Here is a 13,087-nt window from a genome sequence, read left to right as displayed (position 1 = left end):
GACTAGCCTCTGGAAAACACAGCTTAACTTGTTCTTTTTCTCCTTTAAGGTGGTTTCACCTAGAGTCCAGACAAGGAAAAAGAACTAAAGACAGAGGAGAAATAAAGGTCAATATTCAGTTTATGAGGAATAACATGACAGCAAGTATGTTTGATTTGTCAATGAAGGACAAAACCAAATCCCCTTTTGCTAAACTAAAAGACAAAATGAAGGGTCGAAAAAATGATGGGACGTTTTCAGATACATCCTCTGCAATCATTCCAAGCACCCACATACCAGATGCAAACATAGAGATATGTAGTGGTGAAGTACAAATGAAATCAAAACCAAAAAAACCTTTCCTTTTGGGACCTCAACGGTTATCTTCAGCGCATTCAATGTCAGATTTAACAGGATCACATGTCTCCTCAGAAAAACTAAAATCCGGCACAGTTGGCTACTCTCATCTCTTCAGGCGTCAGCTAGAATCTTTTGGTTCGGTTGATGAAGGCGGTAAGTAAAACTCATGCTACTTAATCTTGGCAATTATAATCACAAGTCGCTGCTACTAGGACATTCAAAAGTCTGTTTCTTTAGTTTATGAAGCTATTTCAAGGCTAAAAAGTTAATAATATATATATTTTTTTCACTTCTGTTAGTTGGTGGTAACTTATAAATGCTGTTTCTGAGCATAAGGAATAACTTATAAACCATAATGTATGATAATTTATCATTTTTCATCTTATGTCCTCATTTAAGAGTATGTTGTAATGAAACATTGCATTCAAGAAAGAACTCTAGGGAAAATAATGTCTTCTGAAAAATAAAAGTGTCTTTAAAAAGTTTAAAAACTATCACCAAAGTTTTAAACCTGATTTATACGAAGAACTGAAAGTACTTTGCATTGTGCAAAGTTATTATGCAATAGACTACTGCTGTTTTCTGGAATGCCACGCTAGCCACAGCTGTATTGTTTGTACAACCTAATTTTCACACAGAAAAATAAATTCACACACAGAAAATAAAATGCTGTAGTATCTATTGCTTCCTTAAACGTTTCTGAACCACCAAGTCGAGGCCACAGCTGTTCATTTTTAAAAATAGATTAGTTATTCAAGCATGTTTTGAACTAAGACTCAATTGGAACCCAAGACCTAAGTTAAAATGGATACTCTGCATGTCATAAGGTGTTCTGTGCTATCTCATTGATAATATACTAATAACAGATTGTTTGCAGGGAGTATAAAGTCTCCACATAGAAGGACATTAAGTGTCGATACTTCTAAAATGAACCAGCTTGACAGCACAGTTGATGAAACTGCACTTGAAGCACAAAACGACCCATTTACCAATGTGAGTGCTTCGTTACCCCAGAAATTTGCTACGCTGCCAAGACAGAAGAATCCATTTGAAGAAAGCCCAGCAGCATGGGATCAAAACATAAGTCTGTTTTCCAAACCTGTTGAAATAAAAAAAGAAAGTAAAAAAGAGAAAAAAGAGAAAGTAAGTCTTTTTGAAAGAGTGACGGGGAAAAAAGACAGCAGGAGGTCAGATAAATTTAGCAATGGGGGATCAGAGAGTTCTACGGACTTGAAATCACCCGGTGCATTTGGGGAAACTCATCAGGAGAGTTTTGATTTTGAGTCGACTAATCCGTTTGTGACAAACTTCAAGCCTACAAGCATGTTGCCATCTTCAAGGTAGGTTTCTACTGTACTTTGATCTGGTATATTGAATATGTTATATAAATGAAAATGCGAAGTGTTGAGAAACACAATCTTTGTGCTTTATATACATTTATATCATTGCTTATCTGTTCCTAAGTAAAAGTTAGCAACTTCTAATACAGTTTTATTTCATTTAGAAGTTATATTTATATTGCTAATATGAACTCTGACTGTTCTTGGGTACTTGCATTTGTGGAAAACCTTGCTCGTGCTTCAGAATGGGTTCTTCCTGAGAGTCTTCTGCTTTCATTGAACATTCATCACTAACTATTACAATGCTTTTCATCACTAACTATTACAATGCTTTAAGTCTAGGGAAAGGTTTAAGTATAAGGGAAACGTGAAACAGAATAAATACGTGGTGAAGAAAATTTGAGTAATGATAACAAATGCTCTACTTTTTACCACTTGGGAAAAAAAGGGTTTAAAGTCTGTGCGAAACCTCAAGAAATGAAGACCATTCTGTTTGTAAATGGGAGCATCTGCGTGGGCACTATCATGCTTGAAATCATTTGGCTCACTGTAGCTTTCCTGAGTTCATGTGTATTCAAGGCCTTATACAAGACAGCAGTTTATATGCTAAGCAAAGTGAATTGAGTTACAGGGGGTGATAAGAAACTTTGATTTAAATAATCCGTTCTAATCTTTGTTTGCTTATCAACAGTTTACTTGTTTTCCTTAAATTAAAAAAAAAAAAAAAAAGTTGTATCCAAAATTTCATTTCCCTTCTGGCTTTTGTTTACCAATGAGGAAGATAGTCTTATATATACATATATGTGTATGCATACATACATACACAGTGCCTATGCTGAATCCAATATATATGTTTAAGCAGTTAAATAATTGACTTGTTCCTCATTAACTTGTTATTTAAGATTTTAGAACAGATCAGTCTTACTGTATCCCAACTCAATTTTATTCATAGGTTTGAATGTATGCACTCCTGTTTTAAACTTATAATCATTTTTCTCAACAAAACTAATCTTGGATGTGAATTAGATAAACTGAAATGGAACAACTATAGAAAAGATTCAGTTGCGAGAAGCTCATACGGACTTCAATGAGTTATCTTCTTCGTGCTTCCTACAAGACAAGTCAGTGCAACTGACTTAAATAACAGGTTTACAGCCAGAGTCTTAGATTATTATTTATTTAATGAAGATTAGAGTAAGGTTAGGATGTAGCTTGGTTTGTCAGAAGTTAAACTTTCATTTAAATAAGCTCCTTTAAGGAGAAGTAATTTAAATAACAATTAAAATTACATAGCATTTATTTTTTTTAATGAAAATTTCTATTCAGGCAGATGCTAGATATAAGTAGTGAAATCTTCTGAAGTTCTTGAATGTAACAGATCTTGATAAATATAAATCTTAAACAGTAATCATGATGGACTGTTTTTCTTTGTTTTGTAATTAAAAAGCTCATCACAGTGCCCCTTCAGAAGGACTCTAGTCATTTATTCCCCCTTTTTGTGTGAGACTCTTTTACTAGTTCTTGACTTTTATGTAAACATATCTATTTGTCTTATCAAAAGTTTATTTTGTTATTTTCAAAAAGCCAAAAATAGTAAACATTCTGACCTTATTGATAAGAGAACTACTATGAAATAATATCTATCATGCAATAATTTGTTAGAAGCTCTCAGTTTTTGTGTGCACCACTATTATGGTCTATGAGAATCTTTTACAATAAGTTCACTTTCTTTCATATGTATCTTGTACAACGATTTTCTTTTGAAGTAGAAACTAATATAAAATGTGCATATTTAATAAGTTTACAGTTTAAGTTTACCTTTTATCTGGGGAGGATTTGTTGAATAGAATCCATTTTTAATTTTTAGAATTAGTAATACTGTGAAGAAAGAACTGTATAAATCTATGGGCACGAAATAATTGAGGTTGAGTAACAAACTCGGTATGCAGAAAGCATACACAGGCAACTTAGATTTTGAGTTGTTTTTTGTTTACTCAGCACACTATGAATCTCTTTTGGATGGATACCATCTTTGCAAGTAAGGCAGGCAGTATCTGTTTAGTAAGCTGTATCCAAAATCAGTGTTCTGGTGTGGATGAGGAGTTTGCTTCGCACTTGGATCTCCCATTTATCCCCACCTAGCTGTGCGTTGCTTTGAATGATGGAGTGTTCATGGGTTCCTGCCTGATGAAACTCACGGGAAGATGTGCGTTACAGCCATGGGACCAGGATGGAGCTGGTGCAAACCAGAAGAAAAGAAAACAAAGGAACACTGAACAAAGCCGCACACTCACAATACGCCTTCCCCCACCCCCCAAAAAAAACCCACAAACCACCAAGCAAACCAACCAACCTTGGACTGAAACGTGCATAAATAGATAAACTAAAAACCTTTGCAAATATATTTATACCTCAGTCAGCCACAGGACCACAGGAGGTTTTGTTTTTTTTTTTCTTTCTCCTCTGTCACCTAGTTAACAAGATCTCAGGGGGTTGTACAACCTCACGAGTGTAATCCAGTCTTTAGGAACTGTCACTATATGTTTACCTTACACTGAAGAGGGTCTCATTTTTGGGATACCTCTATACATCTGTGCCTCTTTATACTCTTACTTTCTCTTTTGTTTTCATTTAGATTCAATGATTCATCTCTCCCTGATCCTTTTGTCTTTTTTTCACATTCTTGCCTCCCTTGATAGCTGTGATCTATAACATAATCTACGTGTTAACGTTATAGCAAGTGTCTTTGTAATAGCAAACATTACATCAGCCATCACTTTTATAAAAAATAATAAGTTTACCTTTTTAATCATCATCATGAGAGGCTCCTACTGCCACTTGTTTGTTTCAGGTGTATTTGCTATTTTAATTATTATCTTTATCAGTTTGCTTAACTGCTTTAAGAGCAACTGACATTTGGCTTTGCCTTGCCTATTAACCTCTTACGAGCAAAGTGACAAATTTTAGGTTAGAATCCAGTGGATCTACAAGAGACTGGCAGTGGCACTCGGGGTCATGTATTTGTGCTTAAACGTTTGGCTTGCTCTATTACTGACAGTGCTGAAGTTCTAGATTCGCCATCACAGCTTTGGGCAGAAAAATATAACCTAGAAATTGACTGTTACAGTTACATGTCATGCTGATGTGGTGGTTGCCAAAGTTGTGGGTGGCTCAAGGAATATTTGAAGGATGTTTTGATATCATCTGCTTTCTGCTATCATTCTCAGTTAGTTCTTCCAGCTTGCATTAGTGTATAACGAAGCAGACTGCTAGTCTTACGTCGTTACTCGTGAAGTCAGTGACTTGTCCCATGATGTGAAAGTGTGCAGAACCTGGCTTCCAGTTTGTTACTTGAGTATCTTCTTTAGCAGACATAACAGAAAAATGTTTGTCCTGCTTAGATACAAAATGTAAAACGCACACTTTGGAACGAGTAGGGGAAAATTATTTAACTTCTGATGTTATCAGGTTCGGTAATCGTGTACCTTGAGCAAAGAGCTGAAATAGTGTCCTCAGTGCATAGCTGGCAGAACGGGCTGCGTGTCTGCTCTGATAGCTTCTCCAGGTCAGAATTTGATATCTCAAGGCAAAGACCACTTTGTCTGTAACAGAGATTATGATTGTTATGACCCAAATATTACCTGAGTCAAGTGTCATATCCACACTTCACAGTGTATATGGTTAATGTTCCTTGGCCAGTGATTTTAATTGATTTTAAAAAAAAAAAAGGGTTTAGTTCATAATAATATACTCTGTATTGCTTCCCTCAAGGTGTTTGGAGCATCTTCAAACTCTTTTCCATGTAAAAGGGAGCATGAGATGATTTTGGCTTCATGCAGAAGTGAACAGGCTTAGAGAGTCAGTGCACTCGCTCTATTCCTTCATTGTTTCAGGTCTGAAAAAGGGTGACAGATACTCCATGGGCCTAATCCTAGGTCTTTAAAGGTAATGGGGTCAGGCCTCAAGTCCATCCTAATTAATTTGATTTGGTAGTCTTGACTAAGCAACAATGATCTGTGGAACAGCAGCTCATAACAGCAGTGCTGGCTAGGGGCTGGGGGAGTTGCTGAGCAGAGCTTACCCCAACCAGTTATGTAGTGCTAGCTGGCTGTATTCATACTCTGTCAGTAACTCCTGTTATTTACTAATTAAAAGAATGAAGATAAATACATTTTCCATGTGTGTCTTAGCTGCTGATACAGAAAATGTAGATGTGGTTGGTTCGACAACAGTTGCAGGAGATATATATATATATATATATATATATATACACACATACATTTTTTTTTACCTAAAAGCAAAAAGTGTACCAGGATTATTTGAAGTTAAAATTTATTGTTATTACTATTGTTTATTGTTATTTCAAGAAGGATTAAGAAGTATTTTGAAAAAGCAAAATAAAATCTGCCTTTTTTTTTTTTCTTGTAGAAAATGAGTTGCCAGGAAATCACAAAATAAGGACCCATACTTTCTATTAATCTGAGCTCTGGCAAAGGCTTTTTCTGTGGTTTTGGGAAAATGACTTCTTTCTGCATTATCTGTTAAGTGGGGCTTTGTTACCTCTTCCAAATGCTGTGTGGATCCATTAGTATTTGTTAGGTTTTGTAGTGTCACATTTATTTTTTTTATTGTCTGGTGCAAGTATGATGTAGATATTTATGAGCTGTTTTCCTGACAATTTCAAAATGCTGCAGTCTCCTCGTGAAAGAAGAAATGCCTTTTGTAAATACTACAAAATTCATTAGTTCCAAACCACTTATGTAGCCGATGAAGCACGCAACATGTTCTAGTATTTTTAGTTAGCATTTACCAATAATAGATTTGTCTTCGTATTTCTTCATCCACTGTTTTGAAGGGTGTGCCTATTATTATCTTTAAATGCATTCATTCTTAACAATTACTTCTGTTGTTGTGGCTCTCAAGAGGTTAATTTGCAGTCAGTAGCCACGTGGATTTTGTATTGAACACAGTTAAAGAAATTGACAGTAATCCCTGAAAACAAAGGTTTTTTATTGTGCAGTGACCAAAGCTTATGCATCATTTCTCTGAAATTGTTTGTGTTTAGGAAAATGCACTACAGTAGGCTAATAAAATGATGTGAAAATTTCTCAATTTACACCACTTGACAAGTGCTAAGAGAAAAGCATCTTTAATTTTAATGTGTTATTAGGACCTTTTTAGAGAGATTGTACAAGTTATTAACAAGGTCCTCTGAGACAGGAGACGGGTAATTAACAAGACCTACAGAAAGAGAGTTTAGGTAATTAACAAGATCTTAGGCAATGGACACAGGGAAACAAATAGTCCAATATTTAAAGCTGACAGGTTGTTACTAGTCTGATCAAATTCCGGATCTCAGAAACTGGGTTGATAGCTGTGAACCTTCTAAGAAACATTATATGTAGTGTGTGTATGTATATTTATATGTAAAATATGTGTTTGTGTGTGATATATGTATATGGTTCTCTACGTCTGGAATACGATATAAGTGTACATATATATACATATATGTATACACATATAGAGATGCATTAAATGCAAACAATTTATAAAATAGCACTTCCATAACCTAAATGTTGTTAAACTTCGACAAAATAAGATGAAGCTTATGCTGCATACTGCTTATGCTTTATCTGAAGTTCAAGCAGTAAATGTGCTATATTCTAAAAACTGTGGGAGGTGGAATAGTGGTGGAGAAAGAAGCATAACTCATATCTTACGTAGTAGAAAGTATGAATAACACTGATATTAACATCAGCTATTGGTGAGTTGGAGCCTAAGGAACAGCTGATGTTAAATTTTAGGAAATATTAATATTATGTGTGGTTGTCAACTAATTAGAGAGGCTATTGCAAAATCGCATGTTACTCTGGCTTTCTAGGTCAGCTTATTGAGCCGGGTTAGTAGAGCAGGTGCCTGGTACCAGTCAACTGCACTTCTCAAGTAAAATATGTTAGCTCCAACCACAGTGAAGATAAGTTATTAGTGCAATAACTTGAACATCAACGTTATATGACTGCTAAATGGTTTCAGCTTTGCCCCTTATGTGTGATGGGCATGGTTACTGGACACAGCTCCATGGAAATGGAACCCAGAAACTACCCGATCAGAGCAAATGGTTGTAATGTCCGTGTAGTCCCTTACAAAGCATGTCACCCTTTTCCAGTGCACAATACATCTCACTTTTTTTTTTCCTGTGCCCTGTTTAGAAAATTTGATCTTTAATGAGTTTATAGCTGTGCTTGCTAGAGCAATAAGGTCTGTTCAGACATTTTAGCATGCACTTCTCGCTTATTCAAAAATGAAATCAGGTAAACTGCACTATTTTCAGAATTTTGTTTCATCTGCTGGTGTTAGCATGTCATGTTTTAAGAACAGCACACAACTGCATTGCTCTTCTTGAAAGTTTTTTCAGTTCTCTATTGAAGTTTGACTACACGTATTTCTAGTTGTGTGATCATTGCTAGGTAGAATTTTGATAGGTTATGGCAGTGCATTAATTATTTTCTAGACTGTTAATATTTGTTAATTCAGGATGGCAAAGCTGTCAGTAGCACATCCTTCAAACAACAAAACAAATACATGACAGGTATATGAGAGGTAACAAGAATCTACGAAACCAAGAGAAGTCATGCAGGGAGTCTTGGTTTGTCCTGCTAAGACGGTTAGTATCTGATTTAGAAAGATCACACCATGTGATGAGAGAATAATGAAATCTTTCCTAAAGCTGCCACAAATCAACGATCACATTATTTGTGACATTACTAGGATGGGTTGGAGCAATTGATTCCTGGAGAGAGACTACCCACTATTTCTACAATTAGAAATATTAGTACTTAGTATTACTCTGCTACAGACTGTTTACCAGCAATGACTTCTTATTAGTTGTCAGGTTTACGAACACTGTTTTAAAAGTTCTTCCTGCAGAATGACAATTTTTTTAAGCTTTCATTAACTGTTGGTGCACATTAGGCCATGTGAAATCTTTTTTGAAAGGCTTTGATGCATATCACGTGTCCCAAGGGGGAATGCACTGCCTGTTCTGTTTGCTTTAAAATAATATTGAACAGTTATATCCAGTTTCTTTATTAATAAAAGCATTCAAAAATCATTCTCAAATTTTCAGTGCAAAGTTTTACTTCAGGGTTATTGGTGATTTTTTTTGGTTGACTACAGATCCATATAAGTAGGGTCTCCTAATAGAGGTGCTGGCACAACCTTTATTACAGAGGATCTTTAGTGGTCTCTTGTGGATAAAAATTCATGAGTTTTTTAGCCATAGCACAGCTGCCTAATAAAAGCAGAAACATTTAAACGCTTAAAACTATTAACTTTTTTATATTAAACTGTTGTTTGTTTCCAAAACTTGCATTAATATTTGGTTGAGTACACTGCTTAAGATCAATTTGGGTTTAGATAGCTTGTAAGACCTGACTAATGAGTGAATTTACATGAATAATGTGTCCAGCTCTGGGCAAATACAAGGTCCATTATTGATAGATACCAATTGATAGATATCAACATTTTTGGAAGGAGAAGGCTACCCATCAGATAGAGCTCACAAGTGCAGCTCTGCATGCCTCCAGTTCCCTCCATCTGTCTCCAGCAGTGTTGGATGCCTCAAAACCAGCCACAGCCTGTTGTGGATCCCGATTCATGTCTGTTTTCCAAATGAAGATGTTTATACATATGCATAAATTAGGGATCCACCTTAGCACTTTTATATCTGCTTCTTAGTTTTCTTACAGATACGTGAATGACTGCGTAATGTAGTTGTGCTCTTGTATCCTTTATTTAAAGCATCAAAAACACCACCAACAAAACACTTTCAAAAATGTGTCATTTCAGGCAAAACAATGCAATTTTCAAAGTGCTGAGGCTGTGTTGTTTAAGGGTTGTCATATCTTGAGTTGCTGTTAGTCTTTACAAACAGTTTATTTGGTGCAGTCATTGAGGAAAGTCAAACACTGTAGGCTGTGCTTCACTTCTGTCTCAGGTTCTTTAGCATAGCTAGCCATAATAAATTTAGTATAACTCTCCCTTACAAGAGTATGTAGCAATTATTTTTTGTTAAATTCAAGTTTTATAATTGAAAGCTTCTGTGCTACTGTATAGTTGCATTGTAGTGTTTTTACTGCTCTATATTTGATTGATATATATATGTATATAAAGAGAAATACCAGAGGAAAGGTTGCTTCCTTGAAGTGCATTTTGTTCAGGACCGTTATCAAGGACTGCACTCTGAGTCTGTATCTCCGTTATCTTCATGGAGCCTTCCGCTATCAGAAGGGCTCCGCAGAGTGCAGCAGTCCGCTCATGAACAGGTCATTTCCAAAGGAGTCTGTGTAAAGAATATGTAGATTGGGAACAAATGGTTTGCAATAAAAATGCGTCTTGCATTCAAAGTTTGTGATTTTTGGTCCAGTTAACTCTTGGCATGAGTCGTCGTAGCAATATTAAGAAAATGGAGCGATCGCAACAAAAACTGATGCTCTTTGTGTGTCCTCCTGGGGTTACACAAACTCCAGAAGGCTTCGGAGCATGGCTCGACAGCAGGACAATTTATATAGCAAAGTGTCTTAAGTGATGTTCCCCAGAATCTGATTGGGAAAGAAATGGCAATATGCTTGCTTAACTGCCAGACGTGACAGTCATTCCTTTTCAGAGTCTAAAGTGATGTCTGCATTGCCAGACACAGCAGGCTAATAATCTATGGAAAACTCAGTTTCTGAATTTCATTAACTGTATCTGATTTTATTCATGTCTTTTGTTTTTTTTCTAGTACATTGGTAATAACTTAAACTGTATCTTAGCATTTCAAGTTGCTGGTATGCGTGTTGTGATAATCCAAAGAAAAATAAGCAACAGGACAAAGACCAAGTAAATAGGAAGAAGAATAATTTTTAGACTAACGGAAAATGACCATGGTAGAGTTTTGCTAATTACCTGTACAGAGATGTTCTGAATTAAACAAAACTGAAAGCTCACACTGAACACATTGATACAATGGATATTTTACAATATATGAAATACTTTCATATATAATACTTCAATACTTTGAGTATTAAATATTAATGTAAGTATCCTAGTTTTAATTTCTAATAGTATACAAAGCAGTGATCATATAACTAATATGATTAACAAAAGATAAGTAAAAAGCTTTTGCTCCTTAGGAAAATATGATTTCCATAAAGCATAATTTAGGAGCCTGATTCCCATTCATTATGTTGTTGGAGTAAATGGTTTAGGCACTAAAATGGTTAAATCAGTTATAGGGAAAAAAAATAAGCATGGTTTTAATTTCTAGGCATTTAGAAGCTAAATATTTAAGCAGCCACTAGTCCTAATGTTTGAATTTTTAACTACCATTAAACTTCAGAAGACAAAATTAAAAACTCCAATTATAAACTTGAGCTTGTGATAAATCTTCAACTCGAGGTACATTTAATGTTAACAATAGATAACCCAGACAGTGCTATACCAGCACAGAGCTCAGGGAAGGCTCAGCAGTGGGCGGCTCCTCTTCTTGCGGTGCTTCACCTTGGTAGTGCTGGAGGAGTGCCTCCTTCACACCGTTCCTGGAATGTTTCCACTGAAGTTCCTACCTAAACTGCAAATAATCAGCCAGGAATGTAACTATGAAACTGCCTCATAAAGGGGAGGTGTTAGGAAAGAAGCATGAGAGTTTCATGTGATTCTAACAAAATGCATTTAAGGAAAATAGCAAGAAAGTACAAAATAATATGCTTGTTATGATTATGATGTAGTCATCCAAAACTTAGAATCAGACTTACGTATGTCTGTCACCATTATCATTTTATACCATATTTATTTCTCATCTTTTTTCTCCCCCCAGCAACATGGCAATAGGGCAGGATTCTCATCTCACGTACCTAAACTGAAATCTAAGCTAATAAAACACAGAAATTCTAGCAAGCTTTACTGTTCAGTAAACATATAAAGACAAGGTTGTAATAAAATAATGGATATGATTTAATGTGGTGAAAATATCTGATATAAAGTAACTCCTAAGGCAAATAATTGAATTCCCAGATGAGTGAAATGGGGGCATGATGAATTTCTGTGCTAGATTGAATGAGACTATTGTACCGCTGGTGGCTAGAGGGGATGTGGAAGCTGGGTGGCGTGCTTGGTCAGTCACCTTCTCGATCTTACTGCAGCTGATCTTGAATCTGTGCCTTCTTCCTCAGTCCTGCCAATGTGATTTGCCTTCTTTTACTAGTTCCTACATTTCTTGAAGGTGATCAGACAGTGAAAGTTTATTAGCTGTAAGAGAAGATCTATGGACCTCCTGATACCAATTGCTGTGGGACCTGCAATGTGACCCTGACACGGAGAGGGAGGCTTCTCAGCCTGTCTGGATGAGCAGAAGAGGTAGAAGATTCCTTGAGATGATGAAGGAAACAGGAGCAAGGAGCAGTCAGGCCAGTTTGTGTAGGTTGGAAGGTACATGCAATAAGCAGGCATCAGAATCAGATGTAACACCTGGGAGGTACACACAGTGCTAATGTTGATGATGCATGAGCCAGAGAAACCCAGTCTGACTTCAGTTCTTAGGGGAGTTGGCAGAAAATCCATTTGTTAGGAAAGAAACATCTTTTTACTTATAAACTGAGCAGGTTTAGCTTGGACATAATTGAGAAAGTAATTATAGTCAGCATGCCATTATTTTACAGTCTCTGTTTACAGTGAACTGCAATCTAAAAACTTTTTTTTTTCCCAAACTTTTCCATAGCAAAAGTTCCCTGCAAATCTATCAAGCCCTGGGGGAAAAAAAAAGAGAGACAGGACTATAACTTGCCTATGTGCTGAGATGGTAACGTAGTAAAAAATGACACGATTTCATATTATTGCTTAGATCAATACTTTTGGAATGCTCTTACAGAGTTGAGAAAAGAGTTGCTTGAAGGATGGTTATGATCATTGTGCAATTCTTGGGCTGTAGTCCTAGAGGTGTGTTTTCTGTAATCTGTTATGAGCTATCAAGCGATCAAGTAGGATGATAACTGAAGGGTTGTGTATTATTGTGATGAAATTTAAATGCAAAACTAAATGCTCTTGTTAATTTCAGTGCACAATATCTGTAACTCCCCCGGCTGTATGCATTCATAATTTTACAGTATGCTCTTTCAAGGTATTAAAAGGTTCTTGTACAGTGAATTATGGGTGCAGCTGGGAGAGTCTGCAACTGCTCACGTTCACCTCGGGCTGGAAGAGCTGGCAGGAAACCCAGTGAGGCTCAGCGAGGCCACGGAGCTCCCAAGTCAGTTAGTTAGACAATCTGACTTGAAAATGTTAGACGCAATCTCAGCACCTGTTTCTTCCTGCTCCACTGAGAAGCAGTATATTTCCAAATATCTCTCTAAAATATGAGTATTCATGGGATT

The 13,087-nt window shown here is 36.2% G+C and overlaps 1 protein-coding gene across 1 annotated transcript in view; it reads left to right on the top strand.

The window, feature by feature from the left end:
• Positions 1-13,087, top strand: part of RAB11FIP2 (RAB11 family interacting protein 2) — a 35,629-nt gene that overhangs the window by 11,909 nt on the left and 10,633 nt on the right. The window contains exons 2-3 of the mRNA XM_083843630.1: positions 50-492; positions 1,217-1,679. Of these exons, the coding sequence (XP_083699756.1) occupies positions 50-492; positions 1,217-1,679 (906 nt within the window). The remainder of the gene's footprint in view (positions 1-49; positions 493-1,216; positions 1,680-13,087) is intronic.

This window comes from Anser anser, assembly GCF_964211835.1.
Source record: "Anser anser genome assembly, chromosome: 7".
NCBI lineage: Eukaryota > Metazoa > Chordata > Aves > Anseriformes > Anatidae > Anser > Anser anser.
Note: the sequence above shows the minus strand (reverse complement) of the source record. Positions and strands in the feature narration are given on the sequence as shown.